Here is a 27,838-nt window from a genome sequence, read left to right as displayed (position 1 = left end):
ATTTTCATCAAATAAATGTTGGAGGGTATGACAACTGTCACTAGAGTCAGTTAACAGCTTAGCCAAGGGTGATTTTGAGTTTGCCCCCGACTTTTCCAGTTTCATTGGTAAGCAGAGATGGAAGATGTCAAGGAAATCTCAGTGGGTGAAACAAATACATTGTACTCACTATACTTCAAAAGGAAAGATAGGCTGTAATGCGTTTAAAAAGCCATTCCCAAACATGAATCATTCTATTTTTCTTTTTTTTTTAAAGGCAGGTGGGGATAGGCACAAAACAAATGCAGAGAGGCTGAAATGTGAGGAGGAGGAATAATAATAATGTTGTTGTTGTTGTTGTTGTTGTTGTTTAGTCGTTTAGTCGTGTCCGACTCTTCGTGACCCCATGGACCAGAGCACGCCAGGCACTCCAGTCTTCCACTGCCTCCCGCAGTTTGGTCAGACTCATGTTTGTAGCTTCGAGAACACTGTCCAGCCATCTCGTCCTCTGTCGTCCCCTTCTCCTTGTGCCCTCCATCTTTCCCAACATCAGGGTCTTTTCCAGGGAGTCTTCTCTTCTCATGAGGTGGCCAAAGTATTGGAGCCTCAGCTTCACGATCTGTCCTTCCAGTGAGCACTCAGGGCTGATTTCCTTAAGAATGGATACGTTTGATCTTCTTGCAGTCCATGGGACTCTCAAGAGTCTCCTCCAGCACCATAATTCAAAAGCATCAATTCTTCGGCGATCAGCCTTCTTGATGGTCCAGCTCTCACTTCCATACATCACTACTGGGAAAACCATGGCTTTAACTATACGGACCTTTGTTGGTAAGGTGATGTCTCTGCTTTTTAAGACGCTGTCTAGGTTTGCCATCGCCTTTCTCCCAAGGAGCAAGCGTCTTTTAATTTCGTGACTGCTGTCACCATCTGCAGTGATCATGGAGCCCAAGAAAGTAAAATCTCTCACTGCCTCCATTTCTTCCCCTTCTATTTGCCAGGAGGTGATGGGACCAGTGGCCATGATCTTCGGTTTTTTTATGTTGAGCTTCAGACCATATTTTGCACTCTCCTCTTTCACCCTCATTAAAAGGTTCTTTAATTCCTCCTCACTTTCTGCCATCAAGGTTGTGTCATCTGCATATCTGAGGTTGTTGATATTTCTTCCGGCAATCTTAATTCCGGCTTGGGATTCATCCAGCCCAGCCTTTCGCATGATGAATTCTGCATATAAGTTAAATAAGCAGGGAGACAATATGCAGCCTTGCCGTACTCCTTTCCCAATTTTGAACCAATCAGTTGTTCCATATCCAGTTCTAACTGTAGCTTCTTGTCCCACATAGAGATTTCTCAGGAGACAGATGAGGTGATCAGGCACTCCCATTTCTTTAAGAACTTGCCATAGTTTGCTGTGGTCGACACAGTCAAAGGCTTTTGCATAGTCAATGAAGCAGAAGTACCGTAGATGTCTTTCTGGAACTCTAGCTTTCTCCATAATCCAGCGCATGTTTGCAATTTGGTCTCTGGTTCCTCTGCCCCTTCGAAATCCAGCTTGCACTTCTGGGAGTTCTCAGTGCACATACTGCTTAAGCCTGCCTTGTAGAATTTTAAGCATAACCTTGCTAGCGTGTGAAATGAGTGCAATTGTGCGGTAGTTGGAGCATTCTTTGGCACTGCCCTTCTTTGGGATTGGGATGTAGACTGATCTTCTCCAATCCTCTGGCCACTGCTGAGTTTTCCAAATTTGCTGGCATATTGAGTGTAGCACCTTAAGAGCATCATCTTTTAAAATTTTAAATAGTTCAGCTGGAATATCATCACTTCCACTGGCCTTGTTATTTGCAGTGCTTTCTAAGGCCCATTTGACTTCACTCTCCAGGATGTCTGGCTGAAGGTCAGCAACCACACTACCTGGGGTGTACGAGCCATCCATATCTTTCTGGTATAATTCCTCTGTGTATTCTTGCCACCTCTTCTTGATGTCTTCTGCTTCTGTTAGGTCCTTACCACTTGTGTCCTTTATTATGGTAATCTTTGTACGAAATGTTCCTTTCATATCTCCAATTTTCTTGAACAGATCTCTGGTTCTTCCCATTCTGTTGTTTTCCTCTATTTCTTTGCATTGCTCGTTTAAGAAGGCCTTCTTGTCTCTCCTTGCTATTTTTTGGAAATCTGCATTCAATTTCCTGTATCTTTCTTTTTTTTTATTTATTTTTTATAATAATTTTTATTCATTTTTCAGACAGATAATAAAAACAGTATAGAACAATATAGCTTCAAAATCATAATTTCATACCCTTCTTTCTTTTGACTTCCCCATGCCTCCCCATCCCTGCATCCTTGTTTAATGGTTCTTTAGCAACCCTTAGGTCCATTGTCTTAATTCCCTTTCGTAAAGTTTCCTTTAATATTTTTTTTGATTACTGCTGCAATTCTTTACCTCTTACCCCCTGACATCTTAACATTCCTCAATTTTACAATTGTTTTTAAGATATATTTTAAATTTCTTCCAGTCCTCTTCCACTGTCTCTTTCCCCTGGTCACGGATTCTGCCCGTCATCTCGGCCAGTCCCATAAAGTCGATCACCTTTGTTTGCCATTCTTCCAGAGTAGGTAGTTCTTGCATCTTCCAATACTTTGCCAGTAGAATTCTTGCTGCTGTAGTGGCGTACATAAAGAAAATCCTATCCTTCTTTGGCACCAATTGGCCAACCATGCCCAAGAGAAAAGCCTCTGGTTTCTTAGGAAAAGTCCACTTAAGGGCCTTCTTAATTTCATTATAGATCATTTCCCAGAAAGCTTTAACCTTTGGGCAGGTCCACCAAAGGTGATAGAAGGTGCCTTCAGTCTCATTACATTTCCAGCACTTATTATTAGGCAAATGGTAAATTTTTGCAAGCTTGACTGGGGTCATGTACCACCGATAGATCATTTTCATAATATTTTCTTTTAAAGCATTACATGCAGTAAATTTGATACCGGTGGTCCATAACTGTTCCCAGTCAGCAAACATAATATCATGACCAATATCTTGTGCCCATTTAATCATTACTGATTTCACCGTTTCATCCTGAGTATTCCATTTCAACAGCAAGTTATACATTTTTGATAAGTTCTTAGTATTGGGTTCCAACAATTCTGTCTCTAGTTTTGACCTCTCTTTCTGAAATCCTATTTTCCTGTCGTGTTTAAATGTCTCATTTATCTGATGATAATGCAACCAATCTCGGACCTTAGGCTTTAGTTTCTCATAACTCTGAAGTTTCACCCTTTCACCATCATATTCTAGAATCTCATGGTATTTTGGCCATTTAGAGTCCATATTAAGCTTTTTTACTTCCCTAGCTTCCATTGGTGACACCCACCTAGGGGTTTTACTTTCCAGCAGATCTTTATATCTAATCCAAACATTATACAATGCTTTCCTTACAATATGATTTTTAAAACTTTTATACACCTTTACCTTGTCGTACCATAAGTATGCATGCCAACCAAAGCTATTGTCGTACCCTTCCAGGTCCAAAATGTCAGTGTTCTCAAGAAGTAGCCAGTGTTTCAACCAGCAGAAAGCTGCCGATTCATAATAAAGTCTTAAGTCCGGCAGGGCAAACCCCCCTCTATCCTTTGCATCAGTTAAAATCTTAAATTTAATTCTGGGCTTTTTGCCCTGCCAGACAAATTTTGATATGTCTTTCTGCTACTTCTTGAAACAATCCATCTTGTCCAAAATCTGCAACGTCTGGAATAAAAACAGCATTCTAGGCAATACATTCATCTTAATAGTAGCAATTCAGCCTAACAAGGAAAGTTTCAACCTTGACCATATTTCCAGATCCTTCTTTACCTCTGACCAACTTTTTTCATAATTATCCTTAAATAGGTTCACATTCTTGGATGTTAAGTTTAACCCCAGGTATTTTACCCTTTTTGTTATTTCCAAGCCTGTTTCATTCTGAAAACTCTCTCTTTCTTCCATTGTTAAATTTTTTTCCAGCACTTTCATTTTTTGTTTGTTCAATTTGAAACCTGCTACTCGACCAAATATTTCAATTAATTCTAATACTCTTTTAGTACTAGTGTCTGGCTGTTGCAAGGTCAATACTAGATCATCTGCGAATGCTCTTAATTTGTAATGTCTAACTCCGACCTGAACTCCTTTAACCAACTGGTCCTTTCTAATCATGTTTAACAAAACCTCCAGGACTGATATAAAAAGCAAAGGGGATATTGGGCATCCCTGCCGTGTGCCTTTTTCTATGGGTATTTCTTCTGTTACCACATTGTTTACAATTAACTTGGCCTTTTGTTTGGAGTATATTGCACCTATACCGTTTTCAAAACCTTGACCTACCCCCATCCCTTGGAGATTCTTTTTCATAAAAGTCCAACAGATATTGTCAAAGGCTTTCTCCGCATCCACAAAAATCAGAACTGCTTTCCTGTTAATGTCAACATCTAGCAACTCCAAAATGTCTATAATGTTCCTCACATTGTCTGACATATGTCTCCCTGGGAGAAAGCCTGTTTGGTCCTTATGAATCTCCTCTATCAACACTCTTTTCAATCTTTTTGCCAAAATGTCTGCAAAAATTTTGTAATCCACATTAAGTAAAGATATAGGGCGGTAGTTTCTGACCTGGTTCTTCTCAGTTTCTGTTTTCGGTATAAGTGAGATGAAAGCCTCTTTCCACGATTCAGGTGCCTTTTTCCCCTTCAGAATTTCATTGCAAACTTCCTTCAATGGTTGTATCAACCATTCTTTCAGCATTTTGTAGTATTTAGCCGTCAGGCCGTCTGGTCCTGGTGATTTTCCCAATTTCATATTTTGGATGGTACCCTCTATTTCTTGTTCTGTTATTTCCTCATTTAAGATCCTTTTACTTTGTTCTGGAATTTTTGGTAAACCATATTTTCTGATGAATTCTTCTATTTCTTGTTCATTAATTGGCCCTTGTGCATACAATTTCTTAAAGAAACTTTGAAAGCAATTGTTTATTTCATTAGGTTTGTGGATAATTTTTCCATCCATTTCTAGACTTGTCACGGTGTTCATTTTCTGCCTTTTTTTCAATTGCCATGACAGAAGTTTCCCACATTTATCCGCTGATTCGAAAGTTCTTTGTCTCATTTGCTTTATCTTCCATTCTATTTGTTGGTTCATGAGCTCCATGTACTGCATCTGATAAAACTTTATTTCTCTCAAAATCTCATGGGACTTTGGTTTGGACCTCAATTTCTTCTCTCCTTCTTTTATTTTTTCTAGGATTTTTTCTTTCCTCTCGTTTTGTTTCTTCCTCTTTATAGAATTCTGTTGAATTAGGAAACCTCGCATCACGGCTTTGCTTGCGTCCCAAATTGTTCTTTTCTCCACATCTGTTTTCCTGTTAATCTCAAAATAGTCTTTTAATGTTTTAAGGGCCTTCTTGTAAATCTCTTCATCTCTAAATAGGGTGTCATTCATTCTCCATCTAAAGGATCCAGTTGTTGTTAATTTCATCTCCATCTTCACAGCATTATGGTCAGAGCAAGTTTTTGGGCATATTTCTACTTTTTTTGTTCTTGACGCCAGACTGCTAAAAATCCAAATTTGGTCTATTCTTGTCCATGTCATTTTTGCCTCAGAAAAGAAAGTTCCCTCTCTCTCTAGAGGATTCCTTGTTCTCCAAATATCAATCAAGTCCATAGTTTCAGTCATTTCAAAAAAGATCTTTGGTAGTCTCCCTTCTTTTGAGATCACTTGTCTCTGTGCTTTATCCATGTTTGTTGAGACAACTCCATTCATATCTCCCATCATTACGATTTTATAGTCTATAAAGTCAACTAGTGTCTCATGCAACTTCTTAAAAAATTCTGCCTTCCCCTCATTTGGGGCATATACTCCAACAATCAAAATCTTTTCTCCTTGGATTTGTATTTCAATTGCCAGGTATCTTCCTTGTTCATCTTTAAATATCAATTTGGCAATTTCCTGTATCTTTCACTATCTCCCTCGCATTTTGCTTGCCTTCTCTCCCCTGCTATTTGTAAGGCCTCGTTGGACAGCCACTTTGCTTTCTTGCATTTCCTTTTCATTGGGATGGTTTTCGTTGCTGTCTCCTGTATAATGTTGCGAGCCTCCACCCATAGTTCTTCAGGCACTCTGTCCAGCAAATCTAAATCCTTAAACCTGTTCCTCACTTCCACTGTGTATTCATAAGGGATTTGATTCAGATTGTATCTTACTGGCCCAGTGGTTTTTCCTACTTTCTTCAGTTTAAGCTGGAATTTTGCTATAAGAAGCTGATGATCTGAGCCACAGTCAGCTCCAGGTCTTGTTTTTGCTGACTGTATAGAGCTTCTCCATCTTTGGCTGCAGAGAATATAATCAATCTGATTACGATGCTGCCCCTCTGGTGATGTCCACGTGTAGAGTCGTCTCTTGTGTTCTTGGAAAAGCGTGTTTGTGATGACCAGCTTGTTCTCTTGACAGAACTCTATTAGCCTTTGCCCTGCTTCATTTTGATCTCCAAGGCCAAACTTGCCAGTTGTTCCTTTTATCTCTTGATTCCCTACTTTAGCATTCCAATCCCCTATAATGAGAAGAACATCCTTCTTTGGTGTCACTTCTATAAGGTCTTGTAAGTCTTCATAGAATTTGTCAATTTCAGTTTCTTCAGCACCAGTAGTTGGTGCATAAACTTGGATTACTGTGATGTTAAAAGGTCTGCCTTGGATTCGTATCGAGATCATTCTATCATTTTTGGGATTGCATCCCAGTACAGCTTTCGCCACTCTTTTGTTGACTATGAGGGCCACTCCATTTCTTTTACGGGTTTCTTGCCCACAGTAGTAGATATGATGGTCATCCGAACTGAATTCGCCCATTCCCGTCCATTTTAGTTCACTGATGCCCAGGATGTCAATATTTATTCTTGCCATCTCATTTTTGACCACATCCAACTTACCCAGGTTCATGGTTCTAACATTCCAGGTTCCTATGCAATATTTTTCATAATAATAATAATAATAATAATAATAATAATAATAATAATAATTCATACATACATACAGGTTTCCCCAGCCACTCTGGATGGCTCCCAACAAAATATTAAAAACACGATAAATGATCAAACATTAAAAACATCCCTAAACAGGGCTGCCTTCAGATGTCTTCTAAAAGTTTATTTCCTTGGCAGGGCATTCCACAGGGTGAGCGCCACTACCAAGAAGGCCCTCTGTCTGGTTCCCTTCACTGCTCAAAGTGAGGGAACTGCCAGAAGGCCCTCGGAGCTGGATCTCAGTGTCCGGGCTGAACAACAGGAGTGGAGAGGCTGCTTCAGGTATACTGGGCCTTCCTGCCCAACCCTCTTATCAGTTTCAACATCAGAGACAAGCATGTTTAAAGATTTGCTTTGGTCTTTCACAAGTGCGCAACAACAACAGACAAAATAATAAGAGGCATGTCTAGATTTGTCTAAAGTACCCTCAATAACACAGAGTGTGGGATTGTTTCTCCCTAACGGTAGTTAGGGAGAAAAGCAAGCGAGTGATTCCAATGTTTGCAACTTATGAGAATGTAAATAGCTCAGAAGCAAATTGGTTTACGCAGAAAGAACAAGGGATCCGAATCCATCTACCTGCATTTGTGATTGCCCAACGGATATAGAATTGACTAACACCCGAGAATACACATGCCCCTGCAGTTACTGAATTGTCCTTGTTCTTGCCATGGCGTGAGCTACTTACCGGTCTCAGCACCCGCAGGACTTCTTTCATAACTTGCTCGGGGCTCTTCACAGAGCATAGCACCGTCGTTGAAACCACCACATCCACTGATGCAGCTGGTACCTGGTGCAGGTCCTCAGCTGGAGCCACCAAACAGCGTTCCACCTGCACGTGTGGATTTTCAGCCAGGCTCTTGTTATAAAACTTCTGGAAGTTGGGGTTCGGATCAGTGCATATGATTTTGCATCCCGCGGGGTAGAACTGAAAGTTGGAGCCAGTTCCCGCACCAATCTCCAACAGTGTGAGGACCCCCGTAGGACTGGCAAAGTCCTTCAGGTTGCTGAACATTTCCTTTTTCTTGCCAGACATGTACTTGTTATAACAGGCAGATGCCACAGACAAGAAGTAGGGGAATAACTTCTTGCAAAGGGGTTCCCAGATACCCAGATACCACAGTAAGTAAACAGGGAAGGCTAATATCTGGACGCATAACCTGAGTAGGACAACTAGGCATGTTGCTTCCATGTTAGCAGGAGGGCAGAAAACAGCAAAGTCAGAGGAGAAGAGAAAGTCAGTCGCAGAGTCTTGAGGGTGGGGCTTGTTGTTGCGTGTCGAGGTCCCCAGGTCCACCCCAATAACTCACACATCACACAGAAATTTTTGTTTAAGATTTTTGGCATAATTTTGGCCACAACTTTATTAAAATCCAAATTTGTGAGTGGTTGCGTAGGCATTGGTTGCGACTATCTGCTCCCACCATGGGGGACAGACTGACATTCCGCACGATGCGAAAGTCAGAAGAGGGGAATACACTTGGGGGTTACGCAGAGCAGGGAACCTGCCCTCACCCCAAATGCAACCAGGAGCTCATTGCTATGGCCCGAGCCCCCTTGACAGAGTGGACAAGCAATAGTTAGCTCCCAATTCCTTTAAGGGAATCCCTTGCAGCAGCAGCGTTAGAGGGGCAGGCACAGCCAATCCATGCCCCTCAACCAACCAAACCATAAACCAATGCCTAACCGCGAACCTTACAAGTTGTGACGATTTGCTACGCAGTAGGCAAAAACCAAATGGCCCCAGCCAATCAGCCAGATGGACAAAATTCCTACCAGGCCCCCGCTCCAAAGCAGACGGGTGGCGCTTTCTACTTCCTAGAACATGTTGCAGGTGCTCCTTCCAGCTGGACTCTCTTCTGGCAGCAGATCTCTGATCCAACTTGGATACGTCTGTCTGACGGGTGCCACTTGGCCAGAGAAACCTGGAACGACCTGGAAAAAGCTGGCTTCTCAGAGCTGAAGCTGCAACACATACATGTCCCTTTAAAATGGCAACCTAATAAGCCGCATATCATAGGTTATGCTGTAAAGTAGCTTGGAAATAAATTACTGAACAGGAGGACTCTCCTGTGTGGGTGTCTGAGGGCCCTGCTCCTTCCTGCCACTCACCATCTGGCCTAGGGCGGGGCCTGACAGGCCTCACAAGGACGATTGCTGTCACTGCTGCTGCGGCCCAGGGGGATCCGGAGGGGTGCAGAGTTCTTTTTAAAATGTTTTAAAATTTTCCTTTTCCTTTTTATTTCTTTATTATTATTATTATTGTCATTATTATTACTGTATATGCAGGGATGGGGTGGGGGTGGGATGGATGTTTAGTTGGGAATTTGTTTGATTTTGATGGATTTGTAATTTTTACAGTTTTTTATTTGTATTGTTTTTTGTTTTTGGGGTTTCTTTTTTTTTTGTTTTCATTGTTTTAAGGTCTTATTTTGTTCTTAAGGGGAGGGGTCAGGGCTGCCGGGGAGTGGGTCCCAGCCAACAAAATGGCTGCGGCATGTTCCACAGGGGGGGATGCGTTGGGACAACCGATCTCAGTGATCTCGGGTAGGAGGAGGAGTTACGCTAAGACCAGACCATGTCATTACAGAGGAGGCAGGTTTAGTCGTTGTCTGAGGACTATCCCTGCCTCCAGGTCTGGTCCTGACCAGATGGATACTAGAATCAGCAAGGGATACCCATATGACCTGAACGTGCTGCTGTGCAATGCCAGGTCAATGATTCATAAGACCACTGCCATCCATGACCTGATCATGGATGGGGGATTTGACCTGGCATGTGTAACAGAGACTTGTTTCTTTTTGTTGTTGTTTTATTGGTTCTGTATAGTTTGTGTTTTGTTTTTAAGGGGCGGGATCAGGGCTGCCTGGGAGTGGGGCCCCAGCCAACACGATGGCTGGGACAAGTTCCACAGGGGGGGAAGCACTGGGACATCCGATCTCGGTGATCATGGGCAGGAGGCGGAGTTACGCTAAGACCAGACCATGTCATTACCGAGGAGGCAGGTTTAGTCGTTGTTTGAAGACTATCCCTGCCTCCAGGTCTGGCCTTGACCAGATGGATACTGGAATCAACAGGGGAAACCTACATGACCTGAAGGTGTTGCTGTGTAATGCCAGGTCAATGATGAATAAAACCACTGCCATCCACGACCTGATTGTGGATGGAGGATTTGACCTGGCATGTGTGACAGAGACCTGGTTGGAGGAAGCAGATGGGCCTGTCCTTGCCGCTGCTTGCCCACCAGGTTTCTCTTACGCACAGCAACCCAGGCCTTGTGGGCGGGGAGGGGGGGTTGCAGTGATTTTTAGGAAGTCATTAGTTTGCACCAGGTGTCCTATTGGGAAGACCCAGTTTTCTGAGTGCATGTTCTGGAAGTTGGGCAATAGGGGCAGTACAGGATTCCTTTTGGTGTACCGACCTCCCCGCTGCACCAAGGATTCCCTGCCCGAGCTGCTTCAGGTCGTGGCGGATGTTCTCCTGGAGACACCTAGTTTGGTTGTCCTAGGGGATTTTAATATCCATGCCGACACGACCTTACAAGGGGCCGCTCGGGACTTCATGGAAAGCATGGCCTCCATGGGGCTGTCCCTGAATAAGTTTGGCCCAACCCATAGCCGCGGACATGCCTTGGACCTGGTGTTTACCTCTACGGATGTTGGTGACCTGACACTAACTAAAAGTGAAACAAAAGAAGTGCCATGGTCAGATCACTTCCTGGTGCAACTGGACTTCTCCGCGACCCTTCCCCTCTGCAGGGAAGTGGGACCGATCCGGATGGTCCGCCCCCGCCACTTAATGGATCCAAATGGTTTCCAGAGAGTGGTAGGGGATGCTTTATCCCATGTTGATGGCCTTTCAGCTGATTCCCTGGTGGCCCGCTGGAATGTGGAGTTAACCAGGGCTATTGACTGTTTGGCTCCGAAGCGCCCTCTCCGATTGCATGGAGCCCGGAGAGCCCCGTGGTTTTCCACGGATCTGAGGGCAATGAAACAATCGTTGAGACGGCTAGAGCGCCGGTGGCGGATAACTCATTCTGAAGCTGACCGGACACAGGTTAGAGCTCAATGTCGAGCCTACCAAGTGGCAGTAGCGACGGCGAAGAAGACTTTCTTCACCGCCTCTATTGCATCTGCAGAAAACAGCAGCAGGAGACTTTTTCAGGTGGTCCGCAATTTAGCGGAACCACCTGCTACATCGGGGCCCAGTACGGGCCACATGATCTCCTGCAATGATTTTGCAAAGTTTTTTGCAGATAAAGTCGCTCTGATTCGGGAAGAGGTAGACGCCACCGTGGGAGCAGGGCCGGGGCGGGAGAGTGCTAGAGTCCTGTCTAGTCAAATTGCATGGGATCAATTCCAATCTGTTACCTCCGAGGATGTGGACAGGCTGCTTGGACGAGTGAAACCAACCACCTGTCTCCTTGATCCTTGCCCATCCTGGCTTATAAAAGCTAGCCAGGAAGGACTGGGCGATGGGCTTCGTGGGGTGGTGAATGCTTCCCTCCGTGAGGGAGCCTTCCCAGACCCGCTGAAAGAGGCGGTTATCAAACCACTTCTTAAAAAACCATCTTTAGATGCGGCCACGATGGCCAGCTATCGCCCAGTCTCAAATCTTCCATTCTTGGGCAAGGTGATTGAGCGAGTGGTTGCTGAACAACTCCAGGCACGCCTGGAAGAAGCGGACCATTTGGATCCCTTCCAGTCGGGATTCAGGCCTCATCATGGGACTGAAACTGCCTTGGTCGCACTGGTTGATGATCTCCGGCGGGCCAGGGACAAAGGTGAGAGCTGTTTCGTAGTTCTGCTGGATCTCTCAGCGGCGTTTGATACCATCGACCATAACATCCTTCTGGACCGTCTTGAGGGGCTGGGAGCTGGGGGCACTGTCATACAGTGGTTCCGCTCCTTCCTCCTGGGCCGTGTTCAGAAAGTGGTGGTGGGGGATGAGTGTTCAGACCCCTGGGCTCTCACTTGTGGGGTGCCTCAGGGTTCTGTCCTCTCCCCCATGCTTTTCAACATTTACATGCAGCCGCTGGGAGAGATCATCAGGGGGTTTGGGCTGGGTGTTCATCAGTATGCGGATGATACCCAGCTCTACCTCTCTTTCAAATCAGAACCAGTGAAGGCGGTGAAGGTCCTGTGTGAGTGTCTGGAGGCGGTTGGAGGATGGATGGCGGCTAACAGATTGAGATTGAATCCTGACAAGACAGAAGTACTGTTTCTGGGGGACAGGAGGCGGGCAGGTGTGGAGGACTCCCTGGTCCTGAATGGGGTAACTGTGCCCCTGAAGGACCAGGTGCGCAGCCTGGGAGTCATTTTGGACTCACAGCTGTCCATGGAGGCACAGGTTAAATCCGTGTCCAGGGCAGCTGTGTACCAGCTCCATCTGGTACGCAGGCTGAGACCCTATCTGCCTGTGGACTGCCTCGCCAGAGTGGTGCATGCTCTGGTTATCTCCCGCTTGGATTACTGCAATGCACTCTACGTGGGGCTACCTTTGAAGGTGACCCGGAAACTACAACTAATCCAGAACGCAGCAGCCAGACTGGTGACAGGGAGTGGCCACCGAGACCATATAACACCGGTCTTGAAAGACCTACATTGGCTCCCAGTACGTTTCCGAGCACAATTCAAAGTGTTGGTGCTGACCTTTAAAGCCCTAAACGGCCTCGGTCCAGTATACCTGAAGGAGCGTCTCCACCCCCATCGTTCTACCCGGACACTGAGGTCCAGCACCAAGGGCCTTCTGGCGGTTCCCTCACTGCGAGAAGCCAAGTTACAGGGAACCAGGCAGAGGGCCTTCTCGGTAGTGGCGCCCTCCTTGTGGAATGCCCTCCCACCAGATGTCAAAGAGAACAACAACTACCAGACTTTTAGAAGACATCTGAAGGCAGCCCTGTTCAGGGATGCTTTTAATGTTTGATGTATCATAGTATTTTAATATTCTTTTGGAAGCCGCCCAGAGTGGCTGGGGAGGCCCAGCCAGATGGGCGGGGTATAAATAATAAATTATTATTATTATTATTATTATTATTATTATTATTATTATTATCTCCCTGCAGGTGTCTCTGGGTTGGGGTGTCTAACCGAATCATAAGAATTATACCACAGCCCATCACTATGTCACCTATGGCCTGTGAACTTCTTGTGCAATCTGTAATTGGATGCACACACATGTATGTTATTACCAATCCATTTTTTATTTCCACTTGACAGACTGTCCAGCTACCTTCACTTTCCACAATCCAGCTGCTCCCATGCAGATGTGAATGTTGCCATAACACATAGCTTGGGCTTGCCTCATTCACTTACACGTGAGCATGCATGAACTACCATTATTATTCTCCCTGGAAGCATCTGATCCCCATGGAGGTTGGGATATCAGAAGAAGAAGAGTTTGGACTTGATATCCCACCTTTCACTCCCCTTAAGGAGTCTCCAAGCGGCTAACAATCTCCTTTCCCTTCCTCCCCCACAACAAACACTCTGTAAGGTGAGTGAGGCTGAGAGACTTCAGAGAAGTGTGACAAGCCCAAGGTCACCCATCAGCTGCATGTGGAAGAGCGGGGAAGCAAACCCAGTTCACCAGATTACGAGTCCACCACTCTTAACCACTACAACACACCATTCTCCATTACCTTAAACAGAATTTCTTTTTAATTTGGAAGATGACTGAGAGGTTCCTATCGCAGGTGATGCCAGTGTGGTGCTTGCAGGCACACGCGTGCTAACAGAGGCCTTTCCTGAAACCCATGGAGTCCATTCCCTGCACTTAAAGCCTACACAACACAAAACAGTGTTGGTGTATGTATGTTTTGTTTTATTTGTTTTTTATCTTATATTTTGGAAATGTACAAGTTTTGTTTCCTTCAAATTGGGGGGGGGGGGCCTCCAAGACAGTGGGGCCCTAAGCTATAACTTGTTTAGCTTATATGTAAATCCGGCATTTAGGACCGTGGAGTACTTCTGCAATAAAGTGTTAGAATACCCCCTAAATGAGATTATTTCCCTCTTAAAGACAGCAAATACAGTTTTTAAGTTCCCTCTGACAGGGGCAAGGTTTTTGGTGAGTGTGTATGTGTGAGTGTGTTTAGTTTATGAACAATATCCCTCTCCACCCTTTGAGATCTCACAGCCAGTGTGGTCACTGCCAAGGGCTCTGGCACAGCGTGTTCTCCCTAACAGAGAGCATGTGTTGCGGTTGTGGGATACAAGCCACCCTGTTGTTGCTGGGCAGATTTGGATAACCCAAGCCATAATTGGTTAAATTGGGTTGCTGGGGTGTTTGATTGTTGCCAATTCGGAGGAGGGGTCAGTGTCTTTAAATACAGGACACCCAACGCTGGGCACTGGGCGTCCTCTTGGCCCACCCTCGAGACTCTGCAACTGACTTTCTCTTCGCCTCTGACTTTGCTGATTTCTGCCCTCCTGCTAACATGGAAGCAACATGCCTAGTTGTCCTGCTCAGGTTCTGCGTCCAGATATTAGCCTTCCCTGTTTACTTACTGTGGTATCTGGGTATCTGGGAACCCCTTTGCAAGAAGTTATTCCCCTACTTCTTGTCTGTGGCGTCCGCCTGTTATAACAAGTACATGTCTGGCAAGAAAAAGGAAATGTTCAGCAACCTGAAGGACTTTGCCAGTCCTACGGGGGCCGTCACACTGTTGGAGATTGGTGTGGGAACTGGCACCAACTTTCAGTTCTACCCCGCAGGATGCAAAATCATATGCACTGATCCGAACCCCAACTTCCAGAAGTTTTATAACAAGAGCCTGGCTGAAAATCCACACGTGCAGGTGGAACGCTGTTTGGTGGCTCCAGCTGAGGACCTGCACCAGGTACCAGCTGCATCAGTGGATGTGGTGGTTTCAACGACGGTGCTATGCTCTGTGAAGAGCCCCGAGCAAGTTATGAAAGAAGTCCTGCGGGTGCTGAGACCGGTAAGTAGCTCACGCCGTGGCAAGAACAAGGACAATTCAGTAACTGCAGGGGCATGTGTATTCTCGGGTGTTAGTCAATTCTATATCCGTTGGGCAATCACAAATGCAGGTAGATGGATTCGGATCTCTTGTTGTTTCTGCGTAAACCAATTTGCTTCTGAGCTATTAGGATTCTCATAAGTTGCAAACGTTGGAATCACTCCCTTGCATTTCTCTCTAACTACAGTTAGGAAGAAACAATCCCACACTCTGTGTTATTGAGGGTACTTTAGACAAATCTAGACATGCCTCTTATTATTTTGTCTGTTGTTGTTGCGCACTTGTGAAAGACCAAAGCAAATCTTTAAACATGCTTGTCTCTCATGTTGAAACTGATAAGAGGGTTGGGCAGGAAGGCCCAGTATACCTGAAGCAGCCTCTCCACTCCTGTTGTTCAGCCCGGACACTGAGATCCAGCTCCGAGGGCCTTCTGGCGGTTCACTCACTTTGAGCAGTGAAGGGAACCAGACAGAGGGCCTTCTCGGTAGTGGCACCCACCCTGTGGAACGCCCTGCCATCAGATGTCAAGGAATTAAACTTTTAGAAGACATCTCAAGGCAGCCCTGTTTAGGGATGTTTTTAATGTTTGATCATTTATCGTGTTTTTAATATTTTGTTGGGAGCCATCCAGAGTGGCTGGGGAAACCTGTATGTATGTATGTATGAATAAATTATTATTATTATTATTATTATTATTATTAAGAAAAATATTGCATAGGAACCTGGAATGTTAGAACCATGAACCTGGGTAAGTTGGATGTGGTCAAAAATGAGATGGCAAGAATAAATATTGACATCCTGGGCATCAGTGAACTAAAATGGACGGGAATGGGCGAATTCAGTTCGGATGACCATCATATCTACTACTGTGGGCAAGAAACCCGTAAAAGAAATGGAGTGGCCCTCATAGTCAACAAAAGAGTGGCGAAAGCTGTACTGGGATGCAATCCCAAAAATGATAGAATGATCTCGATACGAATCCAAGGCAGACCTTTTAACATCACAGTAATCCAAGTTTATGCACCAACTACTGGTGCTGAAGAAACTGAAATTGACCAATTCTATGAAGACTTACAAGACCTTATAGAAGTGACACCAAAGAAGGATGTTCTTCTCATTATAGGGGATTGGAATGCTAAAGTAGGGAATCAAGAGATAAAAGGAACAACTGGCAAGTTTGGCCTTGGAGATCAAAACGAAGCAGGGCAAAGGCTAATAGAGTTCTGTCAAGAGAACAAGCTGGTCATCACAAACACGCTTTTCCAAGAACACAAGAGACGACTCTACACGTGGACATCACCAGAGGGGCAGCATCGTAATCAGATTGATTATATTCTCTGCAGCCAAAGATGGAGAAGCTCTATACAGTCAGCAAAAACAAGACCTGGAGCTGACTGTGGCTCAGATCATCAGCTTCTTATAGCAAAATTCCAGCTTAAACTGAAGAAAGTAGGAAAAACCACTGGGCCAGTAAGATACAATCTGAATCAAATCCCTTATTGTCAGGGAACTGCCATCGGAAGGACAGGTGGTGAGAAGGCTCCAGGAGAATAGGAGAGACAGTTCAGCAGAAGAAGGAACCAGTAGGGGGAGTGCGGGAGCTCCAAAGGAAAGGGAATCGGAGGGGAGGCTCTGGGATACTTCCAGTGAGAACAGTGAGGAGGTATCAGGACACCCTTTAAGGACCCCCACCCCTCGCCGGAAACTGTCACGCAGAGAATCCAGGAGGCGCATGTCCGTGAAACAGCTTTTATGTTGGAAACGTTTCCGCAAACGCCCACTGTCAGATTCTACCAGCGACTGACGGAGCCACCCCAAAGGGCTCCGCTCAAGGCAGGGCTTCACTACACTGAGTGAGCTCTGAGGGATCAAGCTTTAACGCACAAGCAGCTCATTATCCCACCACAGCAATCTGACAGTCCCTGAAAGCAGCTTGTGCAAAGAGAGGCATCATGAGCAACCCAGCCGGAGCCGGAGATGGGGGAGCAGCTGCAGCCGGTCCTAGCCTGGAAGAAAGGTACAGGATGTTGGAGGTACAGTTAGCTCTGCAAACGGCGAGGCTTGAGGAGAGGAGGGCTCATGATGCAGAAAAGGGGAGAGCCGCCCAGCTCTCGAGGAAAGTGCCTGGACTGGTGCAGAAGTTTGGGGGTGATCCCAGGAATTATCAAGCCTTCAGGACAGAGATGCAATATGCCCTCAATCTGCAGTTTGATGATTTTCCTGATGAGGATTCGAGGGTTGCTTATGTGATTGGGCATCTCGAAGGCGGGGCAAAAGATTGGGTGAGGCCACTAATGGCAGCCAATAATGAAGCCCTAAGGGACACAAGGAAGTTTTTTCGCGCCATGGATCTGATGTTTTCCAGCGAGATTGAGCAGGGAGTGGCGCGCAGGCAGTTAATGGCGTGTAAACAAGGGAACCGATCTGTCCGTGAGTACTGGACTGAGTTCACCATGTTGATCCATAAATTAGGTTGGGATTTGTCAGCGGAACCGATACAAATGCTGTTCGAAGAAGGACTATCTTCGGCAGTGAAAGACGAACTTTCCCGGGGGCCCAGGGCGGAGTCTATGGACCATCTGACTAAATCAGCGCTGGCCATAGGATCACGCCAGGAGGCCAGAGCCTTGGAGAAGCGGGAAGGGAAAGGGGAGCGCTGGAGGGATTTCCGCATTCCAGAGATTCCAGAGCAGCCTTCTCTGCCAGCAGAGCCGATGGAAATCGGAACAGCGCGCGCGCGCGCAATTTCAAACCCCAGTGAAGGGCGGAAGAAGGAGGGAAAAGGCGCCAAGAAATGTTTTCTCTGCCAACAGCCAGGTCACTTTGCCAGAGTTTGTCCGCAAAGAAAGGGATGGCAAGGAATGGCGGGAGCTGTTGGGGAGGAGGGAGAAGGAGCTAAGGAGCAAGTAAAAGCCAACGCCTGGCTGCCACCGTCGGGGCACAGCAGCCAGGCCAAGGAACAGTAAATGTGCCCACGCCAGAACCCCCAAGACCAGCTCTTGTAATAGAGGTATTGCTGGAGCTGGCAAACGGACACCCACTAAAGGTGAAGGCGCTATTAGACTCAGGCAGCTCCTGCAACTTTATGAGTAAGGAGTTTGCAGCCGCACATCAGATACAGACCATCCCTTTAAAAAATCCCCTGCAGGTGACCACGATTGATGGGAGGGCGCTGTTGGGGGGAGAAGTAAACCAGCAGACTGTCCCCATGACAATGAGGGTGGCAAGACACACGGAACTGATAGCGTTTAATATAGCCACTTTGGGAGGAGCGCCCATCATTTTGGGGATGAGCTGGCTAGCGCTGCATGATCCGCTTGTGGGATGGCATCAGAGAGTGGTTTCCTTTGGGTCAGCACATTGTATGGGACACTGCACGGAAAAAGGGGGCCAAGTAGGCACTCAGGCCACGTTAGCAAAGATAGAAGCAACGGATCAAGGTGGGGTACCACGACAATATGCAGATTTTGCCGACGTCTTCAGCGAAAGGGAAGCAGATAAACTACCCCCGCACAGACCCTTTGACTGCCAAATCAACTTACTCCCAGGAGCACAATTGCCAGTGGGCAAGGTGTATGCAATGTCTGACAGGGAGATGCAGGAGCTTAGGGAGTTTATTGACAAAAACCTCAAGCATGGGTTCATCAGAGAGTCACGAGCGGTGGGGGGTAGCCCAGTGTTCTTTGTGGACAAAAAAAATTCAGACAAACCAAGATTAATTGTGGACTTCAGGGCCCTAAACGCAGTGTCCGAACCCGTGACTTTCCCTATGCCCAGAATCGATGACATTCTGACCCGGGTGAGAAAAGGGAAGATTTTTACCAAGCTGGACCTGAGGGGGGCGTATAACCTGATACGTATGAGAAAGGGAGATGAGTGGAAAACCACTATGTTCACCCCCTTGGGAGCATTTGAGTACTGCGTTATGCCTTTCGGCCTCCAGGCGGGATCGGCAGTATTTCAATCATTCATGAATCACGTACTAGGACCATTGCTTTACAAGAACTGCGCTGCGTTCTTGGATGATGTACTGGTGTACTCAGAGGATGAAGAGCAGCATGTGCGAGATGTGCGAGAGGTACTGAGGAAACTGCAAGAAAACCAGCTGTGGGTGAAACTGGAGAAGTGTCAGTTTCACACCAGGGAGGTGGAATTCCTAGGGTACCGGTTGTCGGACAAGGGGCTGGCCATGGATCCTAGCAAGGTGCAAGCGGTGCTGGAATGGAGGCCACCGAAAACTAAGAAAGATGTGCAGAGGTTTTTGGGGTTCGGAAACTTCTATCGGAAGTTCATCAAGAACTTCGCCCACTTAACAGCCCCCATCACGGATTGTCTCAGCAGTAAGAAGAAATTTGTCTGGACGGAAGAAGCGCAGCGAGCTTTCGAAAGTTTAAAGAGGGCGTTTGCTTCGGAAGAACAACTCTTACACGTGGATCTGCAGCAGCCGATGAGGGTGGAAACCGACGCGTCTGACAGAGCGGTGGGCGCCGTGCTCCTGCAGCCAGGACCGAATACGTCAGAATGGAGACCGTGTGCCTTCTTCTCGAGGAAATTGAACAAATCCGAGAGGAATTATACAGTGTACGACAGAGAATTACTCGCCGTCCACGAAGCGTTCAAGAGATGGAGACACCTGTTGATTGGGGCGCAACACAAGGTTCAAGTGCGGACAGACCACAAAAATCTAGAATACTGGAGGACAGCCCGAGTATTGAACCAGAGACAAGTAAGATGGGCGCAAGAGTTCTCCAAGTTCAATTTTGAAATTCGCTACGTGCCAGGGGCTGAGAATGTCAGGGCGGACGCTCTCTCCAGAAAACCTGAGTACTTGGAGGGGGAAGGAGGGGCGGAAGAAAGACATATCATCTCGGAGGACCACTGGGTTTGTGGGGCGGCATTGGTGGGGCAAAGAGAACTGGTAGAGGGTATTGAGAACGATGAATATGCCCAAGAAAAACTTAGGGAACTCAGGGGGACAGGTGAGAACGCAGGGGGTTTTGAGGAAAAGAACGGAAAACTATATTACAAAGGGGCACTCTACATACCAGATGGGGAACTAAGAGGGCGGGTGCTCAAACAGTTGCATGACAGCCCCACGGCGGGGCACTTCGGGCAGCACAAGACCATGTGGTTGGTTACCAGGGAGTTTTGGTGGCCCAAGGTGAGGGAAGACGTGCGGGAGTATGTCAGGGGATGCGACAGGTGCCAAAGAGCAAAGGGAGAGAGGTTGGCGCCAGCAGGGTTATTAGAACCCTTACCCACCCCAGAAAGGCCATGGGAGATGGTATCCATAGACTTCATGACCGATCTACCGAGATCCAAAGGGAAAACCGCGGTCATGGTGGTGGTAGATCTACTAACTAAGATGTGCCACTTTATAGCTTGTTCACATGCAGTGACAGCGGAAGAAACCGCAAGGTTGTTTGTGAAGCACATTTTTAGGTTGCATGGCGCCCCCTTGAGGGTTTTGAGCGACAGAGGAAAACAATTTACTTCCAGGTTCTGGAGGAAACTAATGAGCATGTTGCATGTGGAGGTAAGTTTTTCCACCGCCAGGCACCCAGAAACAAATGGGCAAGCAGAAAGGGCAAACGGGGTTTTGCAACAATATCTGAGGTGTTATGTAAAGGACAGAGAAACTGATTGGGTAGACAGGTTACCTCTGGCAGAATTTGCCTACAACAACGCGGAGAACGTGTCCACAGGGATGAGTCCCTTTCTAGCCAATTATGGGTGTCATCCTCGGGCATTTCCAGGAGAAGGAGGGGGGAGGTGGAGTGTACCTGCAGCGGAAAATTTTGTTGAAGAGATGGAAGCGATCCACCGTCAGCTCCAACTCAACTTAGAGAAAGCCGAAGAAGAATATAAGAAGCAAGCAGACAGAATTAGGAGGGAAGGCGAAACCATAAGGGTGGGTAACCGAGTGTGGCTATCCACCCAAGGACTGCCGTTCAAGGGAGGGTGTAAGAAATTGAGACCCAAACGGTTGGGACCCTTTGAGGTCATACAGCAGGTCAACCCAGTAGCATTCAAACTCCGATTGCCCAGTCACATGAAATTGCACCCAGTATTTCACAGGTCATTACTGTCGCCGTACAGAGAGGGAAGTGAGTGGGGGGAACATGAGAGGGAGGTCACCCGGACACCCGTCATAGAAGAGAGAGAACGCAACATGGATGTGGCAGGGATCATTGATTCCAGGTGGAAGGGAAATCAGGTGGAATACTTGGTAGAATGGGAGGGGGAGGAAGAGTCAGAAAACACATGGGTACCGGCAGAGGAAGTCAAAGACGAGATTTTAATAGAAACGTTTCATTGGCGTTTCCCAAGAAAACCACAACCAGTGGCAAGATTTAGGAGGGAACACTTCGGGACTACAGATGAGGAAGGGGAGTTTGAAGGGTTCCCAGAGTCAGGGGTGGAGGTGGAAACAGATTCCGACGAAGGAGAGGAAGATGGGGAAAGAGACGGAAGGCCGTGGTTAGAAGTGTTTGAATCCTCGGAGGATGAGGGGAGTTCCTTCCAGGGATTTACGTCCTCGCCGCCAGTAAGAGAAGAGGCGGGAGGGGGTGAAGGGGGCCCTGGGGGGGAGGTGGATGTCAGGGAACTGCCATCGGAAGGACAGGTGGTGAGAAGGCTCCAGGAGAATAGGAGAGACAGTTCAGCAGAAGAAGGAACCAGTAGGGGGAGTGCGGGAGCTCCAAAGGAAAGGGAGTCGGAGGGGAGGCTCTGGGATACTTCCAGTGAGAACAGTGAGGAGGTATCAGGACACCCTTTAAGGACCCCCACCCCTCGCCGGAAACTGTCACGCAGAGAATCCAGGAGGCGCATGTCCGTGAAACAGCTTTTATGTTGGAAACGTTTCCGCAAACGCCCACTGTCAGATTCTACCAGCGACTGACGGAGCCACCCCAAAGGGCTCCGCTCAAGGCAGGGCTTCACTACACTGAGTGAGCTCTGAGGGATCAAGCTTTAACGCACAAGCAGCTCATTATCCCACCACACTTATGAATACACAGTGGAAGTGAGGAACAGGTTTAAGGATTTAGATTTGCTGGACAGAGTGCCTGAAGAACTATGGGTGGAGGCTCGCAACATTATACAGGAGACAGCAACGAAAACCATCCCAATGAAAAGGAAATGCAAGAAAGCAAAGTGGCTGTCCAACGAGGCCTTACAAATAGCAGGGGAGAGAAGGCAAGCAAAATGCGAGGGAGATAGTGAAAGATACAGGAAATTGAATGCAGATTTCCAAAAAATAGCAAGGAGAGACAAGAAGGCCTTCTTAAACGAGCAATGCAAAGAAATAGAGGAAAACAACAGAATGGGAAGAACCAGAGATCTGTTCAAGAAAATTGGAGATATGAAAGGAACATTTCGTACAAAGATTACCATAATAAAGGACACAAGTGGTAAGGACCTAACAGAAGCAGAAGACATCAAGAAGAGGTGGCAAGAATACACAGAGGAATTATACCAGAAAGATATGGATGGCTCGTACACCCCAGGTAGTGTGGTTGCTGACCTTCAGCCAGACATCCTGGAGAGTGAAGTCAAATGGGCCTTAGAAAGCACTGCAAATAACAAGGCCAGTGGAAGTGATGATATTCCAGCTGAACTATTTAAAATTTTAAAAGATGATGCTCTTAAGGTGCTACACTCAATATGCCAGCACATTTGGAAAACTCAGCAGTGGCCAGAGGATTGGAGAAGATCAGTCTACATCCCAATCCCAAAGAAGGGCAGTGCCAAAGAATGCTCCAACTACCGCACAATTGCACTCATTTCACACGCTAGCAAGGTTATGCTTAAAATTCTACAAGGCAGGCTTAAGCAGTATGTGCACTGAGAACTCCCAGAAGTGCAAGCTGGATTTCGAAGGGGCAGAGGAACCAGAGACCAAATTGCAAACATGCGCTGGATTATGGAGAAAGCTAGAGTTCCAGAAAGACATCTACGGTACTTCTGCTTCATTGACTATGCAAAAGCCTTTGACTGTGTCGACCACAGCAAACTATGGCAAGTTCTTAAAGAAATGGGAGTGCCTGATCACCTCATCTGTCTCCTGAGAAATCTCTATGTGGGACAAGAAGCTACAGTTAGAACTGGATATGGAACAACTGATTGGTTCAAAATTGGGAAAGGAGTACGGCAAGGCTGCATATTGTCTCCCTGCTTATTTAACTTATATGCAGAATTCATCATGCGAAAGGCTGGGCTGGATGAATCCCAAGCCGGAATTAAGATTGCCGGAAGAAATATCAACAACCTCAGATATGCAGATGACACAACCTTGATGGCAGAAAGTGAGGAGGAATTAAAGAACCTTTTAATGAGGGTGAAAGAGGAGAGTGCAAAATATGGTCTGAAGCTCAACATAAAAAAACCGAAGATCATGGCCACTGGGCCCATCACCTCCTGGCAAATAGAAGGGGAAGAAATGGAGGCAGTGAGAGATTTTACTTTCTTGGGCTCCATGATCACTGCAGATGGTGACAGCAGTCACGAAATTAAAAGACGCTTGCTCCTTGGGAGAAAGGCGATGGCAAACCTAGACAGCGTCTTAAAAAGCAGAGACATCACCTTACCAACAAAGGTCCGTATAGTTAAAGCCATGGTTTTCCCAGTAGTGATGTATGGAAGTGAGAGCTGGACCATCAAGAAGGCTGATCGCCGAAGAATTGATGCTTTTGAATTATGGTGCTGGAGGAGACTCTTGAGAGTCCCATGGACTGCAAGAAGATCAAACGTATCCATTCTTAAGGAAATCAGCCCTGAGTGCTCACTGGAAGGACAGATCGTGAAGCTGAGGCTCCAATACTTTGGCCACCTCATGAGAAGAGAAGACTCCCTGGAAAAGACCCTGATGTTGGGAAAGATGGAGGGCACAAGGAGAAGGGGACGACAGAGGACGAGATGGCTGGACAGTGTTCTCGAAGCTACAAACATGAGTCTGACCAAACTGCGGGAGGCAGTGGAAGACAGGAGTGCCTGGCGTGCTCTGGTCCATGGGGTCACGAAGAGTCGGACACGACTAAACGACTAAACAACAACAACAACAACATTATTATTATTATTATTATTCCTCCTCCTCACATTTCAACCTCTCTGCATTTGTTTTGTGCCTATCCCCACCTGCCTTTAAAAAAAAAAGAAAAATAGAATGATTCATGTTTGGGAATGGCTTTTTAAACGCATTACAGCCTATCTTTCCTTTTGAAGTATAGTGAGTACAATGTATTTGTTTCACCCACTGAGATTTCCTTGACATCTTCCATCTCTGCTTACCAATGAAACTGGAAAAGTCGGGGGCAAACTCAAAATCACCCTTGGCTAAGCTGTTAACTGACTCTAGTGACAGTTGTCATACCCTCCAACATTTATTTGATGAAAATAGGGACATCCTATTAAACAACAACAGCAGCAATTGTATTATTGGTTGCCCCAACCACTCTGGGCTGCTTTCAACATACATAAAAACATAATAAAACATAAAACATTTTTTTTTTAAATCCCTATACAGGGCTGCCTTCAGTTGTCTTCTAAAGGTTGTATAGTTACTTATCTCCTTGGCTTGGGAGTCACATAACTCCATATCCTCCAACATTTCTCTGATGAAAATAGGGACTGAGGAAAAGCAGGACATTCCAGGATCAAATCAGAAACCATGACGTAAATCTAGGACTCAGCATAGGGACATGATCCAGACCAAACAGTTATTATCTTTCTCCCTGCAACACCACCAATTTGAACAGCTGCCACAAAAAATAAAATAAGTTAGCATTAAGTGCAGAGTAGACCTATTAAAATGAATGAACCTCTCTTAGGCACCGGGATTACCGTAATTTCAATAGGTCTACTTAGTTAAACACTTGCCAGGGTACTAGGGTGGATGAAGTTATTTAAACCTCTCCTTCAAGCCCAGTGGCCTGATGGGGATGTAAATTGCCCTCTCCTCGGTCATCAGTTAATTTGTTTGATGAACCAGGAAAAGGGATAGCTCCCCTTTTCAAGTCTTACATCTGTATGGATCCATACTGAGTTTTGGACCTTCTCAGCATTGGCATGCAGCTCTCAAAGGGTTTGCTAAGCATGACTGCAACCTTGGGCCCAAAAGGTTAGTTACCCTGGCTCATAATCCTAAAAGCACCCAACATAAATAAACTTCGGAATTTTGAACAGTTTACATACCAGTTCACAGTGTACTGGTACTTGAATTTACAGTTTTCAGAATCAGTTATTTGAGAAACGATCCCTTAAACTCAACCTGTTAATCATTAACATGTCCAAGGACTGAACTAGGGTCAAGTTTGACAATGATACCAAATTTTTCACATTGGCAAAAAGGGGTTGTGAAAAGCTCCAAAAGGATTTCTCCAAACCATAAAACCAACTCCTAGGGGCAGAGGTCCCATTGACCCCACTAATAAAATATTTGAGGGGGCCGGGAACCCCCATAGGTGATGGGCAATACGATTAAAATGGAGTGTGTCTGTGTACTACTACTTGTGGTTGATTATATGGGGAGGGGCATACCTGGCCTCCCCCAATATTTTATTCAAGTTGGCACTCCTGCTCCTAACTGAGCAAATGGGCATTAAAATGGCCAATGAAGTTCAAAGTAATCAAGTGTAGAGTGATTTGGGGGTGATAAATAAAATCGCATATAACCTCAGGAATCTGAATTGGTGGTAAGTGACCACGGATGAGACTTTGCAGCCATAGCAGATAGCTTGGTGAAGATGTTGACCCAGCTTGTAGTAGCTGTGAGAAAAGGCAAATGATGGAGATGTGTAATATTATGCACGGAATGGAGAAAGCAGACAGAGAAATCATAGAATTGTAGAATTAGAATGGAGCCTGAGGATCATCTAGTCCAACCCCCTACAAGGAAGGAATATGCAGCTGTCCCGTACAGGGATCGAACCTGCAACCTTGGCGTTCTCAGCACCATGCTCTAACCCACTGAGCTGTCTGTGTTCCTCTCATAAGGCTAGAACCCCAAAGCCATCCAATGCAGCTGAATGTGGGAAGATTCAGGACATAATTCAGGGGGACAGTGGCTGTTGCCATGAAAAATTAACAGCACTCTGATACCATTAGCGCTGATTGTGCAAAGGAATATCTGAGGAACTCCAAAGGAGCATAGCAAGTAACTTATATGCATCCATTTCTGTTTCTCCAGGGTGGCGCTTTCTACTTCCTAGAACATGTTGCAGGTGCTCCTTCCAGCTGGACTCTCTTCTGGCAGCAGATCTCTGATCCAACTTGGAAATGTCTGTTTGACGGGTGCCACATGACCAGAGAAACCTGGAACGTCCTGGAAAAAGCTGGCTTCTCAGACCTGAAGCTACGGCACATAGATGCCCCTTTAAAATGGTACCCTATTAGGCCGCATATCATAGGTTATGCTGTAAAGTAGCTTGGAAATAAATTACTGAACAAGATCTCCCTGCAGGTGTCTCTGGGTTGGGGTGTAGAACCTAATCATAAGAATTATAGCACAGCCCATCACTATGTCACCTATGGCCTGTGAACTTCTTGTGCAATCTGTAATTGGATGCACACACATGTATGTTATTACCAATCCATTTTTTATTTCCACTTGACAGACTGTCCAGCTACCTTCACTTTCCACAATCCAGCTGCTCCCATGCAGATGTGAATATTGCCATAACACATAGCTTGGGCTTGCCTCAATCACTTAAACGTGGGCATGCATGAACTACCATTACTATTCTCCCGGGAAGCATCTGATCCCCGTGGAGGTTGGGATATCAGAAGAAGAAGAGTTTGGTCTTGATATCCCGCCTTTCACTCCCCTTAAGGAGTCTCCAAGCGGCTAACAATCTCCTTTCCCTTCCTCCCCCACAACAAACACTCTGTAAGGTGACTGAGGCTGAGAGACTTCAGAGAAGTGTGACAAGCCCAAGGTCACCCATCAGCTGCATGTGGAAGAGCGGGGAAGCAAACCCAGTTCACCAGATTACAAGTCCACTGCTCTTAACCACTACACCACACCATTGTCCATTACCTTAAACAGAATTTCTTTTTAATTTGGAAGATGACTGAGAGGTTCTTATCGCAGGTGCTGCCAGTGTGGTGCTTGCAGGAACACGTGTGCTAACAGAGGCCTTTCCTGAAACCCATGGAGTCCCTTCCCTGCACTTAAAGCAACTTTTTATTGCAGCCGGTATAACAGGTTGTGGAGTGTGCCCACAACAGCTTATTTGGTTTGCTAATGTGCCCTCAGGCACTTTTTGTAGTCCTTGTTTATTGCTATTTACACAACGGGCAAGAGCTGGCCTAATTTCAATCATCATCACTGCTGCCAGTTGCCTTTACAACCCTTCTCTTACGTTCCCGCAGTCTTCTGATATCCATGAATCTGTCTGCTCCCTTTCCTGCATCTCCCCTTCTTGCGTTTCTTCCCAGCCCTGTCTCTCCTCCCCCACCGTGGGCTGGGAATCTCTCTTCGCTTCAGTCTCTCCTCCTTTTGAAGCCCTCTTCCCTCTCTTCTTCCTGTCTCTCATACAGTTCAGGCTCACTGATATAACTTATGTCAGGGAGTTCTGACATAAGTACCGTATTTTTCGCCCCATAGGACACACCGCCCCATAGGATGCACCTAGGTTTTTTTTCGGGGGGGGGAATAAGAAAAAAAATTATTTTCTCCCCAGGCGCGGGGCTGGCGCGGGGGAAGCCCGAGCTTCCCCCGACCCCAGCCCCCAGAACAGGCTGCTGCCTGCAAGCCTTGCGAGCCTGGCCCGCCGGGCGCGTGAGGCTTGCGGACACCTGCCCGAAGTACAGGGCGTCCTCCAGAGGGCGCCCCGTGCTTCGGGCT

The 27,838-nt window shown here is 46.3% G+C and overlaps 2 protein-coding genes and 1 pseudogene across 3 annotated transcripts in view; 2 read left to right on the top strand and 1 right to left on the bottom strand.

Annotated features, from left to right (window-relative positions):
- Nucleotides 1–7,040: 7,040 nt before the first annotated feature.
- Nucleotides 7,041–8,286, bottom strand: LOC307210199 (thiol S-methyltransferase TMT1A pseudogene; annotated as a pseudogene). The gene has a single exon. The product of its transcript is annotated as a thiol S-methyltransferase TMT1A pseudogene (transcript).
- A 4,799-nt stretch (nucleotides 8,287–13,085) lies between these two features.
- LOC307210086 (thiol S-methyltransferase TMT1A-like) overlaps nucleotides 13,086–27,838 on the top strand; it is a 40,213-nt gene continuing 25,460 nt past the window's right edge. The window contains exon 1 of the mRNA XM_079965695.1: nucleotides 13,086–13,387. The gene's annotated coding sequence lies outside the window, so the exon portion shown is untranslated. The remainder of the gene's footprint in view (nucleotides 13,388–27,838) is intronic.
- On the top strand, nucleotides 14,368–27,643 carry LOC307210111 (thiol S-methyltransferase TMT1A-like). The gene is made up of 2 exons (XM_079965729.1): nucleotides 14,368–14,955; nucleotides 26,180–27,643. The coding sequence occupies exons 1-2, from the start codon at nucleotides 14,452–14,454 to the stop codon at nucleotides 26,414–26,416; spliced, it is 741 nt and encodes a 246-aa protein (XP_079821855.1). The 5' UTR covers nucleotides 14,368–14,451; the 3' UTR covers nucleotides 26,417–27,643.

Source organism: Podarcis cretensis (genome assembly GCF_951804945.1).
Source record: "Podarcis cretensis genome assembly, chromosome: 2".
Taxonomy (NCBI): Eukaryota; Metazoa; Chordata; class Lepidosauria; order Squamata; family Lacertidae; genus Podarcis; species Podarcis cretensis.
The sequence above is the reverse complement of the archived record's forward strand: the minus strand, read 5'-3'. Positions and strand labels throughout refer to the sequence as shown.

Coding starts and splice junctions, on each gene's coding strand:
- LOC307210111 (XM_079965729.1), top strand. CDS start 14,452: ATGGAAGCAACATGCCTAGTTGTCCTGCTCAGGTTCTGCGTCCAGATA. Junction 14,956..26,179: donor TCCTGCGGGTGCTGAGACCG/GTAAGTAGCTCA, acceptor CTGTTTCTCCAG/GGTGGCGCTTTCTACTTCCT.